The sequence below is a fragment of the Lachnellula hyalina genome (genome assembly GCF_007821495.1).
Source record: "Lachnellula hyalina strain CBS 185.66 chromosome Unknown contig00005, whole genome shotgun sequence".
In the NCBI taxonomy this organism is placed as follows: Eukaryota; Fungi; Ascomycota; class Leotiomycetes; order Helotiales; family Lachnaceae; genus Lachnellula; species Lachnellula hyalina.
Window position 1 is genome coordinate 352,685 of NW_022157119.1, and position 21,549 is coordinate 374,233.

General features: G+C 45.4%; 7 protein-coding genes across 7 annotated transcripts; 2 read left to right on the top strand and 5 right to left on the bottom strand.

Annotated features, from left to right (window-relative positions):
- Window positions 1-1,652: 1,652 nt before the first annotated feature.
- On the bottom strand, window positions 1,653-3,415 carry LHYA1_G001243 (uncharacterized protein; the record flags this gene model as incomplete). The annotated part of the gene is made up of 2 exons (XM_031146227.1): window positions 1,653-2,567; window positions 2,612-3,415. The coding sequence occupies 2 exons, from the start codon at window positions 3,413-3,415 to the stop codon at window positions 1,653-1,655; spliced, it is 1,719 nt and encodes a 572-aa protein (XP_031009434.1).
- Window positions 3,416-3,741: 326 nt separating this feature from the next.
- Window positions 3,742-4,695, bottom strand: LHYA1_G001244 (uncharacterized protein; the record flags this gene model as incomplete). The annotated part of the gene is made up of 1 exon (XM_031146228.1): window positions 3,742-4,695. The coding sequence occupies one exon, from the start codon at window positions 4,693-4,695 to the stop codon at window positions 3,742-3,744; it is 954 nt and encodes a 317-aa protein (XP_031009437.1).
- A 1,268-nt stretch (window positions 4,696-5,963) lies between these two features.
- Window positions 5,964-6,989, top strand: RTA1_1 (Protein RTA1; the record flags this gene model as incomplete). Its single annotated transcript, XM_031146229.1, has 4 exons — window positions 5,964-6,040; window positions 6,098-6,225; window positions 6,271-6,513; window positions 6,559-6,989. Coding segments are annotated over 4 exons (879 nt in total), but the record flags the coding sequence as incomplete, so codon positions are not given.
- Window positions 6,990-7,231: 242 nt separating this feature from the next.
- On the bottom strand, window positions 7,232-8,265 carry rhlG_1 (Rhamnolipids biosynthesis 3-oxoacyl-[acyl-carrier-protein] reductase; the record flags this gene model as incomplete). The annotated part of the gene is made up of 4 exons (XM_031146230.1): window positions 7,232-7,443; window positions 7,486-7,964; window positions 8,010-8,125; window positions 8,170-8,265. The coding sequence occupies 4 exons, from the start codon at window positions 8,263-8,265 to the stop codon at window positions 7,232-7,234; spliced, it is 903 nt and encodes a 300-aa protein (XP_031009439.1).
- A 336-nt stretch (window positions 8,266-8,601) lies between these two features.
- On the bottom strand, window positions 8,602-9,148 carry LHYA1_G001247 (uncharacterized protein; the record flags this gene model as incomplete). The annotated part of the gene is made up of 2 exons (XM_031146231.1): window positions 8,602-8,702; window positions 8,752-9,148. 2 exons carry the CDS (start codon window positions 9,146-9,148, stop codon window positions 8,602-8,604), a joined length of 498 nt encoding a protein of 165 aa, XP_031009438.1.
- A 1,847-nt stretch (window positions 9,149-10,995) lies between these two features.
- CYP52A13_0 (Cytochrome P450) lies at window positions 10,996-12,962 on the bottom strand (the record flags this gene model as incomplete). Its single annotated transcript, XM_031146232.1, has 4 exons — window positions 10,996-12,150; window positions 12,214-12,681; window positions 12,844-12,927; window positions 12,951-12,962. 4 exons carry the CDS (start codon window positions 12,960-12,962, stop codon window positions 10,996-10,998), a joined length of 1,719 nt encoding a protein of 572 aa, XP_031009441.1.
- Window positions 12,963-13,825: 863 nt separating this feature from the next.
- On the top strand, window positions 13,826-15,187 carry easC (Acyltransferase; the record flags this gene model as incomplete). Its single annotated transcript, XM_031146233.1, has 1 exon — window positions 13,826-15,187. One exon carries the CDS (start codon window positions 13,826-13,828, stop codon window positions 15,185-15,187), a length of 1,362 nt encoding a protein of 453 aa, XP_031009440.1.
- Window positions 15,188-21,549: the final 6,362 nt, after the last annotated feature.

Consider the following 21,549-nt stretch of genomic DNA (forward strand, 5'->3'; position numbering starts at 1 on the left):
TCCATGTCCCTCTCCTCATTTCCCCTTTCTCCAAGATATTGACCATCCATCACATTCGATTGAGCGCCAAGCTGTTGCCAATCCAATGATCCGGCATCCGTGCAAAGGTAATGCAAGCATTACAACTATTAACAACTTATCCCACGTAGGATTTAGCAAGTCAGAACTATTCACATAGATTAATTACCGTATCACCCCAATCATCGTCTTCCATCGTTTGGAAAAGGAGCATACGAAGTATCACATATTTTTCACAAAAAGTGATAGACCTCCTAATTGGCCGCACGGATCGCCTGAGCTTCAGGGATTTCGTGATCCCCGGATATCCTAGGCCTATAGCAGTTACTCTTTCACTCTGCCGAGCCGTGGTCCTGGCTCACGGGAAAGGGGAAACCTTGCATTACGGTGGGGTGGGCACGTGAAGAGAGCGGCAGATAGGGAGAAAGCATGGGTCATGTGTTTGTTGAGATAGATAATTATATTTGTGTTGTAGTGATAATGGATAGAGAGAGAAATGAAGTTGCGGAAGTGGAGAATTCAGCAGTAGGACACGTGGGTAACGAGGAAAGGAAGAAGATCATTGAGGTAGCTAGAACGTTGGGAATAGCTTCATTATTCGATACCATGAGCTTAAAGTCAAGAGTAAATCACTGGAAGTATGAATAATACTCGCCTCGGTTCCCATTATCCATTTACTAGAGGCAACAAATCCTTGGCTTTAGAGGTCACGTTCATTCAAGTGGAATTCCACCACTATTTTCTGTTGAATGCTGGCTTCCTAATCCATAACATACCAATATACACAAGTGTCAACCTACAGTACCCCACGTCTCATACCCCCTCCTATCATCTTTCAACCCCCCAAAATACTATTCTTCTTCACAGCCTTTGTGACCTTTTGAACAACCAACGGCTTCCCATCCTCATCATAATCAATCTCTATACCCGGACCTGCAATCAGCGGAACACCATCTTCATCTACTGGCACCCTCTTCAACCCACCCATAGCCTCCCAACTAGCCTGCATCAGCCTGCCAGCAGTCCGCGTAATATCATTATCCACACTGCCATCCTCATTTGCCCATACTGAAGAGTGGGTCGGGTACAATGAACTCGCATTGTTGCGGTGCTTTTTCAGCATTTCTCGGTATCGGCGGTGGTCGGCGAGTGCATGCGAGGATATAGTTGGTCCCCTGCGTTTATTTCGGGAAGATTCAGTCTTGGGCCTGCGACGAGTTACTCCTGTGGTGGCATTTTGAGAGCTTTTGCCGTCTTTGAAGGAATTGGCTTCGAGGTTGCTACTAGATGTCTGGTCTTCGAGGAGCGGATGATCGAGGAGGTATCGAAGGAGCCGGGCCACGTTCGGACAAGCGCCTTGACCTTCGTGGATGAAGTTCAGAAGCAATGCTGGCATCCGCCATCTCATTAGGCATTGCTTCGTCCTCGCCGCTCTCAATGGTCTGCTGTGTGGTTTCGGTGGAATTTAATTCTGCCAAGGTTCTTGAAACTGCTTCCCGCGCTGGAGCTTGCGTTTGGGGCAGCCTGAGTGGAGGAGCCATGACTGTTCAGCCCGAGAAGAGTGTAATGTGGTTGTGAGAAGATATTGTGAGAGGTAAGCGCAATTGCACTGAAGGCAGATGCGGAAAGAGCGTTCAAGTCCTCTTGTCCCCAAATAAATCACTCCAAAACTCCTTAAAACCATACAACGGCTTCTGGTTATCATAAATCTTCACCGTATCCCTTCCAAATCTTTCCATCACGCTCCCAGGTCTATGCCCAATCTTTTCAACCAGATCCCTTGCTGGCCTTGCTGCACGCTCTTTAATGTCTTGTGCCAAATTAGGAGCCACATCTGCATAGCATGCTTTGAGCTCGCGTTCCAACGAGAAGTAAGGCTTCTTGGCAAGATCTGGTGCCATGAGGTTGTAGGATCGAGTGAGGTTGTTGAGATTGGTTACGGCGAGCTGAAGGTAGGAAGCTTCGGCTGCTTCCCATGATGGAATACGGAATGGCGCTGGGAGGGGAGTCTTCGCAGTACGCATTGAAAGCTTTGGAGCCTCTGCATCATTGGCTCTTAATAGCTGGCCAGGTGCTTGAGAGGCTTCAAACAGAGGTTCTGGGGACGCTGAGTTCGAGACGGTGACTTCAACATCTTTGTTTTCCATTGAAACTTGGATCGAGGCAGCTTGGCTAGGTGCTACCGGTTGTTGGATGATATTCACCATCACTGGGTCGTCTGTGACATTTGCTGGTACAGATATTTGCTCGACAGCCCTTTTCTTGGGGTTGTGTACGCGCTCTGCTTCTGCGTAAAGCTCTGCAGTTCGCATTTGTTCCTGCAAGCTTCCTCCGCGACTTGCAATCGTTCTTGCAGCATGCCTTTTCCAGTCATTTCGCAGCCGGCCCCGGAAAATAGTTGCTGTCTTGACTAATTCTTGCTGCTTCTCAATCCATGGAGGAACGATATCCTGGCGTTGTATCATTTTGTTCATGATGTATTCGGTAGTGTCCACGAATGGGTTGTCTGCTCTTGCATCTCTTTCAATGGCTTTTCCTCGGGGTATATTCTGACAGCATTAGTATTGAACACTATCAAGACGTCTACACTCACCTTGAATTGGCCTCTGGCAATGGCATCCTCAATCCTCTCGTTTGCAAGTGCAGCCAAACCTCGAATGGAGTTGGGCATTGCTCTGGCAGCAGGTGTGAATCTCTCCTTCAACTCTTTCTTCATATCAGCCCTCTCCTTGTCCGACATTTGACTATCCTTTGAGATTACATAGAGAGACGTCTTGTCTCTGGCATTCGCGAGCCGTTCTCCTGGCCTTTGCTTCGGCACCCGCTTCAATCGTAAATCGATGATTGGACTTGGGATTTTCGAAGGGCCTCGTAGGCCAGGTTTCAACGGCTTGCGTGCATCGTCAAGCATTCGAAGCATCGTATCCTCGGCTCCTTCTTCGCCTGTCCATGCCTGTGCAGAGGCAATCTCCTGCGAGCCTTTACCAACGTTTGATGATAGTCCAGCATGTGCAAATGCCGATGCATTCTCTGAACGGAACTTGTGTGCCTCGACTTTTTCTAGGAGCTTCTGCTTCAGATCTTCCGAGAATCCGGCCTCCTCCACTGCTCTCCTGCCAGCCCGGCCACCTTCCAGAAGGGCATCCTCTGTAGCTTCTGCGAGCCGTCTCGACATAGCTCCTTGCTCTTTCTCTCCATTTTGAGATGATTTCTCAAGTATTTGAGCCTCGATTTGTGAAACGTCTTCGTTCACCTTCGCTTTAATGGGCGAGTTTCGAAGTGGCGAGAGGTAGGAGAAGGATCTGGGTTTGGATCCAGTCGAGACGGCATTATGTTGTGATGAAGCTCGAAAGCATCGAGCGCATGTATATGGCAATGAATACCTTGTTGCATGCATAGAAAGAGATAACAATTGTTCACGATGGATGTGAGGGATGATAGATGATTAGGAATATTTGGAGAGTGATAATCCTTGTATGACTTCTACTGATAGCGATAGCGGATTTAACGGATTTAACCTGAACCCTTTTTGCGAGTTGAGAACATCGTCTTTCATTTCATGTGGTGCAAATCTGGAGAGGATGGGATTCATTACATATTTTAAATCATAGATGTGTCATTCAGCATAAATCCCTTGCTTCCCTTAAAGCAACGCCCACTCCCAAACCTGGACCGAGTTGGACACTCCTAAACACCTAGAAAAAGATTCTACCACTCCTACCTCTATTTACTATCAACAGAAAATTCCTTCAACCCATCAACTCCTAAAACTTGCTCTATCGGCCACCTCGTCCATCGTTCCCATCCATCTCCCAGAACATCAACAACCGTCTTCAATAGATTCCCCGCCTTTCCCGTAAGCCAAAAGACATGACCCATCTGTTGCAACGCCACGCAATAATACGACACAATTAACAGCGCTTCTGGGACCTTGTTCTCCAGCATCACTAGAAATCGAGTCGGGATCCACGAAAACCAGGCCATGACAATATGTAAGTTCCCAATGTGTGGAACGAAAGACATCATGCTGAAAACACGACGCAGAAGTCCAAGAGTCTTGAAGAGAACTTCCTTTTCAGACGCTGTCGTTGATCCAGAGATCCAAGCTTCGGCCAGATTGTCAAGATGCGGCTGTACCGAATCTTCGACGGGATCTTCACGATGTGGGTCAAGACCAGCCCAATTATCAAACAATACTCGCAATGGGCCGTGTTCAAGAACGGACCAGAAGTCTGTTATTAGTTGCATGGCGCCTCGGTGCAATTTCACCCATTGGATAGTAATCGTTTCCGAGTCTGTCATTTGGCTAGGCGCGAAGAATATTGTCGACGGCTTAGTGACGTCCTGATTAGCCCATGCTAGCAAAAAGAGATGCGTTGAAAAGGCAAAACATGCGTGGCAATTTTCCACGTCCATGTTACCGATTTGAGGCTGGAACAGTGTAATTCCAATTGCTGCATGGTTATCAGATGCGTGTTCATAGAGAGACGCCTTTTGCGGATTGACGTGTGCGAGGTAGAGAGCGCCGAGAGAGAGAATCTGGTGCATGAGGAATGGGTATTGGAAAGCGATTTGAATGGCCGTGGTCGTGAAGACATGGACATCAGATTCTCGATAGTCCAAGAAGGTTGCAGCACCATTGGTCATCCAAGCATGCAATAACTCGAGGTCAAGCATTGTGAAGTTTTCTATGGGAAGAGAGTGTAGAAGGGCGGGGGATGGACTGAGTGTTTCAGTTGAGAAAGTCGGTGCTGAGCTTGGTGTATTTGGAATTGAAGACCCGGGAGTCGGGCCTGATAGCATGGACTGGACAATTGGAGCGTCCCTCTTCAGAGGGTGAGTCTGAAGAAAGGAACATTCTGTTTTGTAACCTTTGCATCTTGAACATATTGGTTTTTGCTCATCACACTTTAGATTCGTCAGTAAGTTAGGGGTAGTCAATTACTACAGACAGCAGCGAGAGAAATGGGAATCCCTAGGATTTGACTGGTATATTATAATGAGGATTTATATCTGGACTCGACTTTGAAAGCATTGGGAGAATGAGGACTTCATTACTCGCTCAGGAGCCTCAGCTAAGCCTTCTCGACTTCGGAGCCTTCTATCGCCCGTTCGGCGTTCGGTCATTCGCTTGTCAAAAATTCTTGATTATTCGGCATTGAAGACAGGATTAAGCAGAGCGAAAACCTTTAAAATTCGCGAAGTCCAGAGACAGAATGAAGCAGGCAGAGTACTTGTAAAGACCGCGAAGTCCGCGGATAGAATAAAGGACAACAAATACATCTAGACGCCACGAGACTGTACGTGAAAGGTATACGAAACGCCCTTTCACTCTATCCCTGATGAAAGCACTGCATTGCATACCTTGACCTTTCTGACTTTACATTGAACGCACCCCGTTCGGCTTTTATGGTGAGGCCTCCTTGCCTTTATCAATCGAGGCTCTTTCGTCATTCTACCAGCAGCCGTCTGGACGTGGAGCAGAAACAAATATCCTCAAGCCTCAGGACTGTAACCGTATAGAAAAGATCAGGATCGAATCGGACGTCGTTCTATACGTTGGGTATGGCAGCCTCGTGTTATTAAGGACACGCAAGGTGGCGCAGCAACTACATCCTTACCAATCTTCCTTCGGACAGAGCTGTCTTTGATTGGCTTAGAGGCGAAGTGCAATAAGCGAGGCCACGCCGCGCCCCTTCTGTCGCGTCCCCCTTTTTCACTTCTCGCGGCCTGAGTCTTTCTCTCGTATTACTAGAAACAGAGTACCAGATTCATATGATCCTGCTTTAGTGTACCATGCAGGTACAGCATTGTGCTCTGGCCGTAACCTGTGCCTCTTTTGAGTCTCTGCCGTGACTACATATTCAAGATGACCCTCCGATTTAAGTAGGTAGTTCAAGTTCAGATTTCTATCCATTCTCTCTAGTTGTCGAGTTTTCTAGTAGTTTTCTATTGTATATTCTCCAGCACTCCAACCCTCCATCATGACATCCTCTGACCCCAATGCTTTCGTTTTCTACAGGTAAGAAAGAGACGAAGCGCCTATTCATTACCGCCTGATTGCAACTGACCATTTTAGATATCATCCTTCTCTCATAGCTGCAGCTATATTCGTTGCCTGCTTTGCTATTACCACACTTCTCCATATCTCCCAAGCTGCGAGGGCTCGAACATACTACTTCATTCCATTGATCATCGGAGGCTTGCGTTAGTCACTTCCCTTGTACATTTGAATGTTGCTGATTTTGGCAGTTGAATGCATAGGATATGTCGGGCGAGCACTTGCTCACAACGATGAAACCGACATGTCCATATTTATCATGCAAACATTGACGATCCTTGTCGCACCAGCCCTCTTCGCGGCATCCATATACATGATTCTAGGTCGTATTGTCCTTGCGACACGAGGCGAAAGTGTAGCTCCCATTCGAGCTAGCAGGTTGACCAAGATTTTTGTCTGCGGTGACGTGGTTGCATTTCTTGTGCAAGCAGGAGGTATGTATCTTTTTCCGTCGGGATTGGCAAGCTGACGATAAATAGGGGGAGGATTGATGGCTCAACAGAAGACCCAAAACAGCGGAAAGTTCATTGTCCTCGGCGGTCTCTTCATTCAAATTATCTTCTTCGGAATATTTGTCATAACAAGCAGCATCTTCCACAAACGACTCGCTGGATCGCCGACGCAAGAGTCTCTGGCTGTCCCTTGGCAGAAATATATGTTTGCTCTGTACTCTGCAAGCCTTTTGATCTTGATCAGATCCGTGTTTCGTGTGATCGAGTTTGCGGGAGGGAATACGGGGCCATTGGAATCTAGTGAGGTCTACTTGTACGTTTTCGACGCCATACTTATGCTTGGGGTCATGGTTGGTTTTAATATTGTTCATCCTGGGGCTATCATTGGAAGGAAGGCTCAGAAAGACAATATTTTGTTGAGTGATAGGGAAAGTGGAAGAGGCGGACCAAACTACTAGGAGGTAGACATGGTAGGGGCTGGTAATGATTTGGGTAGCGTTGGTAATAAGGGTTGATGGGTTGGAGCAATCTAGATGGGCATTGTGGGATTTCATTGCGTGGGTTATTGCTGTTAGAAGGGTATAAGGTCTGCTCGCTAATGCTGAACATTATAGCCAGAACGAGCGTTAAAGTTATATAGTTAGGTCTTCAATTTATTGGTTTATTATTTGACGAACCCCCATACTCAACCTTGATAGCCTCAAATCTGTCCATTTGCAAATAAAGTCCGTCCTCCATCAATTGCAATACTTCTACCGTCGACATACGCGCCTGCTTTACTTACAAGGAACAACACCACTCCAGCCAGATCATCCATCGATCCAGCTCGTTTAGCAGGGACCTTTTGAACGAGATCACCAAAAATATCTGCACCGGCACCTGTTCCCATTGGATTCATATTGCTTGGGACGACTAGAAATGTCAGAAACGCCAGCAACGTGGCAGAAAACTTACATCCAGGATTGATACCACACACTCTCACATACCACCTAGCAAACTTGCTTGCTAACAATGCAACAAGATGATCAGTAGCAGCCTTTGTTGTAGCATAGCTCATCATATCAACATTTGTGGCATTATGCAGACTAGCAATCGAACTCGTCACAACGACGACTCCTCTTCCATGATCCTTCCCTTTTGTACCATCCGGCATTATTGCATCTCCTACCGCTGCGAGCAGATCAACAAGTGCAACGGACAGGAAGTAATGAGCCATTGTATTGACTTGAAAAGATAGGTTCCAATCCGAATATGAAGATGACCAGAGAGAAGCTTGCAGTTCGGCCAGGGGAGCTGTGAGCACGTCACATGATTGTGGGGGATCGCGACGGATGCCAGCGTTGGATATGAGGATATCCAGATGAGACTCTTGAGTACGGAGGAAGAGAGAGATAGCTTCGACGCCATGTTTCGATGTCAAATCACATGGAAATCTGTGCCTCATTAGTTGATGCATGCAAAAACAATAAAGTTCGTACCCCACTGCTGTACCACCAGAAGCTTTTCCATGATCATTTAATGTTGCTTCAACTTCTTTGATTGGATCGGATTCTAGACCGCAAACGTAGACTTTCGCTCCGTTTGCTACCAGTCCCTGGATTGTTGAGTTGACGTTCTTCAAGAGTAGAGAGGATATACCTTTGCAATCATAAGTCCAATTCCACTCGTTCCTCCAGTAACGAGGGCTACTCGTCCCTTGACTGAGAAGAGATTGCCGACTTCGGTTGATGCCATTTTGCTGGGGTTTGGCCTGCGCTTTATAATACTACCTGCTGGGTTAAAGGGAGGTGAGCTGTATCAGCTAATACAGTTGCAATCATGAAGTAAATCAATCTGATTTGATAGAAGGAAATTTTATACTGGAAGAATAAAGTGGGGGTGGCGTGAAGGTGGGGACAGATACAGATCATATAGTATCTCTAAGTTAAAAATGTTAGAAACATAAAATAAGATAATAGAAAGCTATATTGAGTCCTGTTTGGAAGTATAGTAAATAGTTATAGATTAATCATGATTATATTGAAATAAAAGAATGGTAGAATGGTAGGAAAAGGGGCGTCGCGAAATGCGCTAGATAATCGCAGCAGTCATTGGAATGATAAATACAAGGGAATAGGAAAAGGGTTTCTTCTTGAACTTTAGGGACATATCTATAGTGTATGCTCCATTGTCTGTCACGAGAAATTAATCAATAAGGAACGGAAATCTTGCTCTACTTACCTCCTGACTGTTGCCAAGCCGCAGTCCCCATAACCTCATCGAGTACCGTCGCCATGATCCCTCCATGGCATGTTTGTGCAAAGCTATTGATGCCGCTGCCTAGATCGAGCAAGGTGTTGATTTCTATAAATGGGTTCTTTTTCTCTTCACCCGGTCTCAGACCCTCGGTCCTCTTAGGCAAACAGAAAGAGGTGATGCAAGCACGAACAGTTGATTTGGAGTTGAGTGTCTCTTTTACGAGTGTGTATTCGCTGTTAAGCTTCGGTCTGCGATCTGGAATAGCGACATGGATAATGGATTTGTTGGAGAGTAGTTTTGCACACCAGGGGGTATTTTTGAAGTGTGTGATGGGGTCGCTAGTGTATTGGGCGTGAGATGATGAGGGTTGGATAGGCATGTTTTTGTATTATTATTCTCACAATAAAGATATATAGTAAAATAATTGCTTAGTTATATGTTATGCTTATGATGAGAAGTAATGTGTGGGGTAGTATCCAATCCCTAGCTAGAGGCAAGTTGTCAGGAACTTATGCAGGACAGGGACCCATAACTTCAATATCGATACTGGAGGACGTTCCCAAATAGTAGATTAAGATCTGCCTGACTAGGATTATGACCAAGTTTCAACGCTGCACGAACACGTAGAGCAGATTAGGTGACGCCCCGCTCGGCTTCCGGGGGCCACGGCTGTGAGATCGAGTATCGTTAGGAAGAAGAAGTATAAGAGAAAACTGGATCCCAGCGGGAAGAATACCCCCTTTGCGCCCTTTGCGCGAGGTATCTTATCACATATTATTTTAACGAATTAGAAGCCGGGAATGCTGTGCTAGACATTCTGTCCGGTCTTCCACGCCCATATACTGCCTACGAAGCAAGCTGCTATAAAAGTACAAAACGCGGATATTCATCATTGAATCTGATGCTAGAAGTTTAGCTAAAGAAATGATCGTCGATTAGGTCTCATCTATAGATCGTTAAAGGTCGATGAATTTTTGGAACTATTCCGTAATAGACCCGCTTAAAACTAGCATTCCTAGATAGTTGGACGTTGAAGAAAGCAGATGAGCACGGCCGATTACGTGCCGTTTATTCAAGGCCCTTGCCGGATTCAAGTTAAGTTAGGTTATTGCAGGGAACATGGATTAGGGCAGGGCACATGTGGAGCCCTGCATTAACCTTCGTCGATCATAGACAGAAAAAGCTTAATTAAACTACTAGATAGTTGAATGTGTAGTATTGTGGGAAGCGCTAGGTAATTGAATTCTCTTTTGAGATACTGCATCATAGAGCTTGCCTTACTTTATTGTTAATTAGTCTGCATATTCTTACCGTTCTAGAATATGGACTAGGTGAAAAGCCAATTATATTTGCAGAGCCTGCATTTCAGCCTCCGTCATTTTAAGCTAAACAGTCTGCAGTATCAGACATTAGGAAACGAATAGCAGCAAGGCTCTAGTAATAAGTTAGGCAATTATTATAGGGTATCTTTTATATCTCAATTCATCCTCCAACATTAGGCCCAAGTTGGGTATCAGGAACTAAGGTTTCACCCCGAGAATACCGAGGCTAGATAACAGTATTCTCGAACACGTATCCATTTGCAGATCTATTTCCACGCTTTTAACCTCTATCTTCCTGCCAAGGTGTTGGCCTCTACCTACCACATGAGTCATTTACCAACTTTCCCCATTCCACGTAAACACCTGCCAGTAGCAGTTAAATCCTCCCGGCTACTTACTGTGGAGAACTTTGATATTTGCGACCCATACAACGTGCTGCTTATTTTATTTTCTGGCAACTTGTCATTCATCAGACTTTCCATCCATCCATCCATATTATGTCCATCGAAACGTCTCTATTTGAAGCCAGCGCCACTGCACAGCTGACATTTGGTGCTGAACAGCTCTATGAAGTATCTCTCACTTCTTTCGTGACCTCTGGTTCAACGATTATCGATGCGTTTTGGACGACTATGCATTATAGTGCTCTGTAATAGATGTGGAATAAAAGCCATAAAATGGGATCATGCTTTGGGAGTTTAGAACTTGGTTGCTCATATCGCTGTAAATCTAATTGGCAAATGAAATTTTTATTACTTGATCCATATCTAAAGCATGCCGAGACCCCTTTCTCGCTAGAGATATAAGCAAGGAGACTTCAGTCTAGTCACATCCGAAACCCCTAGATGATCTAAATTGACAAAGCAATAGTATCCTGAAATCTGTCCCCTGTTTTCCTTACGCCTTATGTGTCCGCCTCGTGTAACCTGACCTGCACGCCTGTGCCACTCCTATTTGAAAATATGTACTGAAAGAACGGCGGACCAGGCTCTTCACTGTTCTCGATCTTATCGAACCGTTGGAGGAACCGTATAATTACATACGCCGTTTCTGTAAGAGCGAATTGTTCTGCTGCAAGCATTAGTGTTAGACTTTGGGAAATGAGTTTCCATGACTTACGACCAATGCATTTCCTTGGTCCGGCAGCAAAAGGTACAAACTCAAATCCAGCTATCCTCTTTTCCCACCTCTCCGGCTTGAACTCATCAACATCTGGACCCCACAGATCAGAGCGATGTTGCATGGCGTGATTCACAATTAACACTCTCTGTCCTTTGCGCAAAAACACCGGTTGCAGCTTGTCTTCACCTCCACCACGCGGAAGAGTTGTATCGCTAGTACACACGCGTTCATTGATAGGAACTACACTTGCCACCCTTAATGTCTCTTGGATACAGTGGTTTAGATATTGGCATTGTTTGAGCTTCTCGAATATGATTTCGCCAGTACGATCCCGGCCAAAGTCTGTAAGGATGATTCCACGCAATTTGTCAAAAACGCGATTGTTGCGGACGAGAAAGTAAAATACCCAGCCCAATAATGCGCCTGTAGTGTCCCGTCCAGCGTTCAGAATCTGCAATGTCTCGTTTCGTAATTCCAAAGGATTTTGTGTAGATTTCGCAAGTTCATTGAGAAGGCAGAAGCGATCAGAATCCGCGTTTAATTTGGCAGGTTGGTTCAACTTCCCTACGACCAACTCGTCTACGAAGCGGTGGACTTCTTTGCAGTGCTTTGTGAGTTGTGGAGAATATACAAGGCGATTCCAACGCCCAAAGAGTCCTTTTGTGTAGAGCCAGGATTTACCAGCGTCAAGGTGATAGGAGAATCCAGAGTCGAGTTCGATACCTTTATTTATGTCTGGGTTGTGCGCACTTTGAGAGTTGACTGATCGTCCGTAGAGAAACTCTGTGGCTACATCCAAGGTGAAATTTAGGAACAATGGTGCTAGATCGATATGTTGGGTCCAGCCTTGTTCTCCGGATTTCAGTACTTCTAGATTCAGAAGTGATTGAATATGCTGCTCTTCGAGATCTAAATCCGAAATTTGGTTGCGTGAAAACTGAAGATAGACCAATTTAGCCATTTGTTACTGCAAATTTGCAAAGCCAAATTGTTTACTTACTTGGGGCCTTAACAGCTGACGTGAGTGCTTCCATTGCTCTCCTTGCGCTGTAAAGATACCATCACCTAACAGGGGACTCCAGATATCTCTCCTGTGAGGACTGATCTCAAAGTTTCTGGACTGTGTAGAGAACATAGCTTTTGCATTCTCCGGATCGCGAGTAACGATTAACTCGTAGTCCAACGCTGATGCTTTGAATGTATGGACATCCTTTCCTATTTCATCAAACTTCTCTATGAACCATTGTGGACTCCTTCCTTCCTTGTTTGCCTTTGAAATTTCAGACAGTCTTCCTAACCCTAGGAAGCCTTTTCTGGGTAGGATGGGAAGGCTCGCGCATCCTCGTGCTGATGCTTCAGCAGAGATTTTCCTTTTCTTAAAAGCATCAGAAAGAAGTTTGAATAGAATGGCGGCGAGAAGAAATATCAAAAGTAATACTGGAGAGAACATTGTCGGTATAATAAACAGCTGGTGAGTATAATCGAAAAGAGTGATATGATATAGAGAGCATAAGGAAGCGAGAACAGTTGCGTAAGAGTAGCGTTAGCAATCGTCCAAGCTTTCAATATGACGATTGACCTGTTTAAGAAAAGCTATGTCAATCTATGCCGAGATTAGGATTCTACATACAAGGAGTTTCGGCTTCCGTTGTGCGAAGCCTAGTAGACGCACTGCAGGGGCAAGTACATGGAAGATGACTATTGGGCCGAGACTCTATAGAGTAATGTGGAGCATACAGGGGTGTGCATTGTTTCTAAGTGCAGAATAACGGATTATGGTATGGCTATATATATCAGAAAATAAGTAGTTATAAAGTATCATTTAGGACATGCGCACTTCCTACTACGCATAGCCTAAAGCGCCTTTCTATCGTATCTTGCTAGCAAAAGACACAAGTTGGAAGAAACTTTCAATGCATTTTTGGCACAAGGTTTAGGTAGAAGTAAATGTACATTAAGATCTACCTATTATACTCATCTAACTCACTAGCTGAAGATCGACATATTAGTAGATATAGACATGCTATAGTAGATCAATTGCTGCGTAATTATGATAATACCCGAGATGCTTAGAAATACAGGCTTTCATTAGCTACGTTGGTGATTTTCTCAAGGGTTTAAAAGGAACTATGGATTCAAAAGCGTCAATTTTCTATCGGCACCAATTGTATTGCTCCGATTAGAGTCCGTTCCACACCTCGGCGACATGAGTATGTCCGAGGAGCTTCAAACGTTATATTTACCAAGTAATGCACTAGTACCGCCTAATAGGTACTGGCGGCGTACGAATTACTAACATTTGATAGACTGATCAGCATAAGCATACGCTACTGCGGAGTTAGTCGAAGCCTCAGCTTCTAAGATTCGGGAGTGGCGTAAGGGTCCCAATAGCGCATACTGATCAAAGCTATCCCTGGAATAAACTAAAATGACACTACCGATTGGACTACTTGGCAAACATTCAGTATTTTTAAGAGCTGTGGAGAGATATTAAAGACTTTACTTTGAACTTTGATATAAATCGTGAGTCGGATTTTATAACCTCGCCATACTACATAGAAGACTTAATAATTCTATGCAGACACACGTGGCTTAATCGACAGTTCGCATAAATGGATTCCGCAAATGGACATGGCAAATGTTTCGTCCACCAACTCGCTCCCATCGACCACCTATCACCACGGATTCATACTGCTAAACTTATATACTTTTGCACAAACGAGAACCCCGAGAAAATCCTTACCACCCTTCGCGATGCATTGGCGAAATCCATTTCTGCTTTTCCTATCATTGGAGGAAGTGTAGGATTGATGAAACAAGCTCCTCAGATAGGAACACTAGCAGTACAGTCTCCATTCTTTACGGCAGAAGAGATCCTTACTAGGAGAGATTTGAGAGAGACATATGATTACGAGACCATTCGAAAGGAAGACTTTCCTCCAGATGCGGTGGAATTCAAACTCGTTATCCCCGAATTGGGTGCAAACCATTCGAGGGTATTATTGGTACAGGCAAACTTTATACACGGCGGTCTGATCCTTACTGTAGCCGTTCACCACAATGTTGTTGATGAAGCAGGCATTTTCATGATCATGAAACTATTAGCATCGTACTGCCGTGGCGACGATGGCTCACTTCTCATCAAGCCCGAATGGACCGACACAACGCCACTTCTGAACGGGAAAGGAAATGGTTGCTTGGAGGATCATCCTGAATACAAACTCAGATCCGCAGAAGAGTCTGCCACACAGGTCGCAACATACCAAGAGTATATTGCTGGATCAGGCACTGCATCAGCAATACTATTTTTCCCAGACGAAGCTTTGGAGCGATTGAAAAAGGCAGCAATGAGAGTCGAAGCAATGCGATGGATCTCAACGAACGATGCTCTTTGCGCCTTAGTCTGGAGTAGTGCCACCGCCGCGCGAAAGCTAGGTAAAGATGTGCCGTATTCGATGTTTAATATGGTAGTAGACGGACGTGCGAGAATGGATCCGCCTATGTCATCTGAATACATTGGGAACGTTGTTTTTGTAACAACACGCTCAATACTCCCTATTCCATCATTGGACGTTGCCAATCTCGCAGATACCGCACTTAATATCCGTGAATCGGTTCTCGCCATTAACAACGAATTAATAAAAGACAAGATAGCAGCGGTGATAGGGGTAGATGATATTGGACGTCTGGCACCTAGGGGGTATTCGAGCCAGGGTCGTCATCTTGCTTGTACGTCATGGGCCGGCCAGTTGTATTATACGCTGGATTGGGGTAAGGAGTTAGGCAGGGTGAAGAGATTGAGGTTTCCGAAGAGATTGAGTGATGGAATATTTGTTATTTTCCCTCGTATTCCTGCCAATGATGACGTGGGGCTGGGAGAGGGAGGAATTGAGATTCAGATTGGGTTGGACGAGGAGGGTTTGGAAAGGTTAAGGGAGGACAAAGACTTGAACCAGTATGTGCAATGGCGATGAGTATGAATATTCGTTCGAAAACGTTCATTGCTTGACGAACTACATAGAATCATATGATTCTAAGAACCTCATTTAAAGAGATAAAGGGGAGGATCATATAATCTAATCTAGCATTTCACCCGCCTGTGACATAATTTTCGAAAAGCTCCGCATACCATTTCTTCCCGACATCTTTGTGGCTTACAATACGATTCCGCAACTGAGCCTCGCCAAACTAGATGACGGTTCAGAATTAGCACTATGCAAACAAATAGAGTATGGTTCAACGATATGAATCAGTTCGTAGAAAAATCAAAATAATCACTCACACGATAAAATTCATCTGACATGAACTCACTTGGCACATCTACCTCCTTCTTTAAATTATTATCTACAACAGGGACCCTGGCTATGATATCTTTCGCCGAGCTCTTCAAGTCTTCCATTGTGAGATCTAGATCGACGCCAAGGAAGAACGGAAGGCTGTACCGCGTCTTGTGTTTTGGTGCCTGCATTTTGGACATTAGTACAAATCTATATTCCTTGTCCAAATGGCATTGGGTATGCATTAGATAGAAACAATTTAGCCAGGGAGGGGGAGGGGGAGGTATAAGCTCTCACCAACACACGGTGTGTAGTTGCACTACACAGTCCTCCCGTGATCGCCTCAAAGCCTTGCTGGATGTTGACGACGAAGCTGCTGGGGATGGGCGGTGCATCAACCCATTTGCCTGATTTGAGCAGGACCTGCAGGCCACCGATGGAGTCTTGGGAGAGGAAGGTGAAGAGCCCGGTAGAGTCTTTATGAGGTCCCACGCCAAATGAGGAGGGTGCTGTAGTAGTCGCACTTATGGCGGGGTACTTGACAAGCTTGAAACGGTCCATGCCGCCGAGGAAGCGGTGGAATGTAGTGGGAGGGAGGGAGAGGCATTCGCCGACGAGAGAGAGGAACGCATGAGAGAGGTGTGTCATGTTCTGGGTGTAAGTCTCTAGTTTTGATGCGAGCCCAGGAAGTGCTGGGATCTGAGTAATGTGTAAGTTGGTAGCCAGAGACAGACATAAAAATAAGGAGCCTTCCTATTTTTGAGGCCATCGAATCAGTCAAAGGAGAGTACCAACCTGGCTATTCCCTTCTAATCTTTTATATAGGGGATCTCCTTCTACCCACTGCTTTTTCGGCACAGTTCCGAAATCGAATTGCTACAATGCCATTTTATCAAATCCCGAATTATTGTTCTAGCATATAATATATCTTCAACATACCTCTCGCATATCAGTTGCCTTTGCAGTTGACTCAGCCCCTAACTTCGTATAGCCTAGGAATGATGGCGAGTTTAGCATGCTGCACAGTTCCTTCTCTTTGTCGGAAAGCGCGAAGAGACCTGGTAGGAGCGCATAGATGTCATCGACAGAGGACTAGAAAATATATTATTATAAGCCTCGGGATAACACGACGAACTTGAAATAAACAAATAAAAGGGCGACGCTTTGAATACAACTAATTTGCGAAAGCCATAGTATCTATACCTCGATACCAGTATTAATGAGGTATAAGAACCCAATCTTGAAAATCGCCTCTTTTAACTTCTCCAGTTCTTGTTCTTTGGAATTTGGGTCCGCGAAATTGGAGTAGTCTATAATTGGTATAGTATCGAATGATGACATACTGAGAAGATCAGACAAAAAAGCAGATTGGCTTAATCCCAGGTGAAATTAAATCCCCCGTGATTTTCAAATTTGCGAAAATGCATCGTGTAAATTCAAGTTAGAAGCTCCCTGGTAGGAAAAGTGTTGATGACTAAGCTCCTCTAGTAGGACCACCAGACCACTCCACTATACCTTAGCCTTGCTATAGCAGGCTATGACAGAAACAGGCTAGATGGAACCAGAAGACTCCTGCAATCATATTATAGTACACTTTACACTGCAGAACAGTATCCTTACACATGCTCACAAGCTAGAACTGCTAGAAAGGCCAAAATATACTCGTACACCCAGTAAAAAAGCCCGCAGAAAAGACCAATTTGTTACCATCGGTTAGCCTCGACAATGGTGTGCACGTCTTCATATATTGCGTGACGGTGGTCACGGACCCATGCTGTCAAGACGCGCGATAACGTCCGTCACTATAAATCACTGTCATCCGTCAAAAGTGGGATGAAGAAGGCATGTACGGTATATACCAGGGCTTTTTGGGCATTCTGAGCTTTACTTAATTACTAAACGGTTGTCTTCAATAAGTTGAAATCTCTTCTAATAACGGAACTACCTGGATTGTTCTGTACTGTAGGTACGCTCCTACATCGCTCCCAGCCTCTCATGGCCCTCCCACAAGCTCACAAGCAGAGACCTTTTCCCTACCCACGGCGTCCGCGCATGTTGTACAGTCTGGTTATCAATCAACGCTACATCCCCCGGCTGCCAGGGTGTCAAGAATCCAATCTCGTCCTGGATTTCTAGCAGACGCTCTAGGTATTCAACAGGAATTTCGCTCCCATCTCCATACGTAGTCGGGAGATGAACCCCTCCATCTACCCCACGGTACGGCGGCTCCAGCGCCCCATTATCGCGCCCCCTACCATACACGCCCGCAAAGCCGTTGAAGAACGTAGGCTTATTCGTGCTCTTCACGCGGCGGATTGCGGGCAGTGTCTGGAGGACGTGCAGCGCGCCGTTGGATTGCCATTCCGCCTTTGCTTGCAGCTTCGAGGCAAGCACGCTGGCGACTTTGGAGTGTTGGACGTTGAGGGAGTCGTTGGGTTGGATATCAAAGCCATACGAGTCCTTCCAGTTCCAACCGATGGTCTTGGCCTCATCGGTGTTGGGCGCTGGGAAGTATTGCCGGCCGATGATGCCTTTGGTTGTGAGGTCATGGTAGAACTGGGGCAGGTCTTTCTCGAGTCGGTCGCAAAGCTCTATTGAGGACAGTATTGGAGTTTGTCCGCCTTTTTTGATGTTATATCAGTCCCTACTTCTGCATGCTGAGAACGAGGAGCGCAAACCTTGTTCCGGAACGATCTCCGAATAGAAGAAGAGAATATCTGGGTAATCCGCACTGCGGCCGTATTCGGTGTGGTAATAGAACTTCACATCAGGTGGCTCCTCGTTAGCAGTCTTGACATTTCCAGCCACGATGGATCTCTTTCCCGCGAGGCCAATTTCTTGATAGTGTTTTGGAAACTTGAATGATTCAGTAAAGGCGGAAAAGGCTGCGGCATCAGTAACGGAAAGGCCACGGAAAAGTATCACGCCGTCTAGTCGCTTGTCAGGTTCTCAAATCAGTAATACATTTCAAGTCAAGCTTACGTTTAGTTAGCAGGCTCTGGATTATTCCCTGATCTGCCAGCTCTCTGATGTGAGCTGTCACGTCTTCGATAGAAGGATTTTCTGTCGACACGGTTGGGCGCAGACCGAGAGGGAAGGCATTGCCGTGGACATTTCGTGAAGATGGGATATCAAAGGCTTCTAGCTGGAGAAGGGAATTGGAGGTGTTATCTGCTGCGAAATTCTTCGCGGTCGCCGAAGCGGTCGAGGCAGACGACATAAGGCGACAGTTGAAGCGTTGTCTTATAGGGTTGATAGTATAAAAGAACTCGAAATCTAGAATTTCAACTGAACTTGTTCTAAAAGGTTGAGTCAGGTAATATTAGCGCGCAAAGCCATTTAAGAACTGAGGACAGTGGTAGAGAAACGCCTGAAACCGGACAATAGCTATTAAATGAATGGTGCAATAGTGGAAAAACTGGTGCCATAACATTCTGTCATAATTTGTTTACGTGAAGCATTAATATGAAAGCTAGCAAGAATGGGCCTTGTCCAGTTCGCCGAGCAAGCAGCCTCCAATGAAAAGGCTACTTATGGATCGGTCACTAATTCGATCTGCTGAGAGATCCACCACTTTCAAAAATACGTGATTCTAGTCTTGATGCCGTGCTAGCTGTCAATTCCAGAGCGTAACGGAGCTGGAGTGAAGTTAGCTTAACAAAGCGACAGGTTTGTATTTATATCAGAACGACAATTCTGGAAATCCTTATTACATCGTTTGCTTTTCGTTTTGGGATCGTTAGCGTAATTGCTCCTAACTTGTCTGAAGTGAAAACCTAGCTATAGCTGTGGAGTACTATGAGTCAACCAAAATTGCAAGACAACGTCGAGCGGAAAGATATTAGACATGCAAAACCAGCTGGGGTCGAGAATGGGGTCGACGTATCGTTTCGGGAGCGAACCTGGAGGAGTTACTTTTGGGATACGTGGGATAAGTCGCCAGAGGTATGCAACACCCGCAGTCATGTTACCTGGTATATGTTACTAATATCGATATCAGGAGCGCCATTTGCTATTCAAAGTGCGTCCTGAGAGTTCTTAGTCATTGGATATTGATTGACTTTCATGGTAGTTGGACCTGACCCTTATGACCTTTGGGTGTCTCGGGACATTTATCAAGTATATTGACCGGTAAGAAAGTTGATTTTTTCGTATCAATTCGATTGCTGATGAGTCTAGCTCTAATCTGAATACTGCTTTCGTGTCGGGGATGAAAGAAGATCTCAGTCTGTATGGGAACCAACTTAACTACGCAAGCGTGAGAATTCATCCCAAGGCGACGAGTCCTACTATTTCACTAACTACATTTCACTTGGTAGACCGCTTACAGCGTTGCTAATATCCTTGGACTTTGGCCTTGTAATCTCTTGCTCACGAGAGTCAATCCAAGATGGTTTATACCGTAAGTTTTGGAACAACAGGTAAAGCAATTTTTCTTTCGTGGACTAATCTTTCCGTGAAGAGCCATGGAACTAGGATGGACTATCTGGTAAATATCTTCAAACATTACTGCTCATGCCATTGCTAATACTCAGCAAGCACTTTCGCCCAGGCCAGCATGAAAACACCTCTCCATATGTATGTTCTGAGATTCTTGGTTGGAATATTTGAAACGTAAGAATCCCTTCTCTGAGTTCTGTTCTTGTGGTCAGCTAACATATGATCTAGTGGCCATTACTCCGCAAGTGAGTAGAGAAACGACCAATCAAAGTCATCATTAGCCTCTTCTCCTGACACCTGCCTTAGTTGTCTATATGTGTGGAGGATGGTACCAGAAGGCAGAACTTGCAAGGGTACGCTCAGATGATCTTGGCACATTATCTTCACACGCATTCTGACCCATAACAGCGTCTCGCAATCATTAACTGTGCAACAGCAATTGGTCCCATGTTCAGTTCCTATCTACAGTGTAAGAGCACTTAGCCTTTTTAGCTTGCAAAACTGACAGCTGAAGCTGGTGTTTATATTGGATTAAATGGTAAGAATGGACTTGCTGGGTGGCGATGGGTACGTATAATGCTTCTTATACAGACACAAATATATCATGCTAACCGCATGGAGCTTTTCATTATCGATGGTATCATTTCAGTCGGGATTATCATCCCTCAAGTGTTTCTATTCCCCGACGTCCCAGCTAGACAGAAGCCAGGATTTGTTTTCAGTGAAGCGGCAAGTCTCCTTGGTATTTCGATAAGATACCCATAGACTGACTCTTGTTTAGGAGATTGAACTAGCCAGAGATCGTAATCCTCAAGAAGGACGCGTCAAGCAGGGTGCTTTCACAAAGGCGCAGGTCAAGCGATGGTTGCTCACACCAGAGATCTGGTTGCTTTGGACCATTTCCATGTGAGGAAAGATAAGCTATAGAGAAAATGAGGTGCTAATGAATGTGAAGTTGCAACTCTATTGGCAACCAGCCATCTAATTCTATGGCTTTCTGGTTAAAGGCTTGGAACAAAAAGAAGCCCAATTCTTTCACTATTCCCCAGATCAGTATGTGGCATCAGAATTCATAATCACTGCTATAGATTAACTCCTAACGCACTGCACAGATAATTATACTACTCCTATTCAGGCTGTCGTAGTAGCTGTAACGCTATTCATGGCTTGGTCTAGTACGTTAACTTTTTGAAAGCTACTAAACGAGTACGCAAACCAAAGCATACTGACAAGTCCCCTTAGGTGATACCTGGCTTGGTGGTCGCCGCTGGCCCATGCTAGTCGTCGGAGGAGTTGTCAATGGTGCCGTATGCATCCTCCTGGCCGCAACTCCAGTCTTCCCGAAGAATCGTGCCTTCCGCTGGTTTCTGTACTACCAGACTGGCTGGGCGCAAGCTAGCAACAGCATGTTCTGGGCATGGACACAAGATATTCTGTAAGACTACCGCATCGCTCTTCAGAACTTCCACAGGCTAGAGATCTTCACGACTAATATATGTATCAAATAGTGCCGGAGACCCAGGAACACGTGCCTTCGCCTCAGCAGGTCTTAACGTCTGGGCTTGGGTTTTCATCGCCACGGTGCCGCTGGCTGTCTTTAAGACGACGGACCAGCCTGC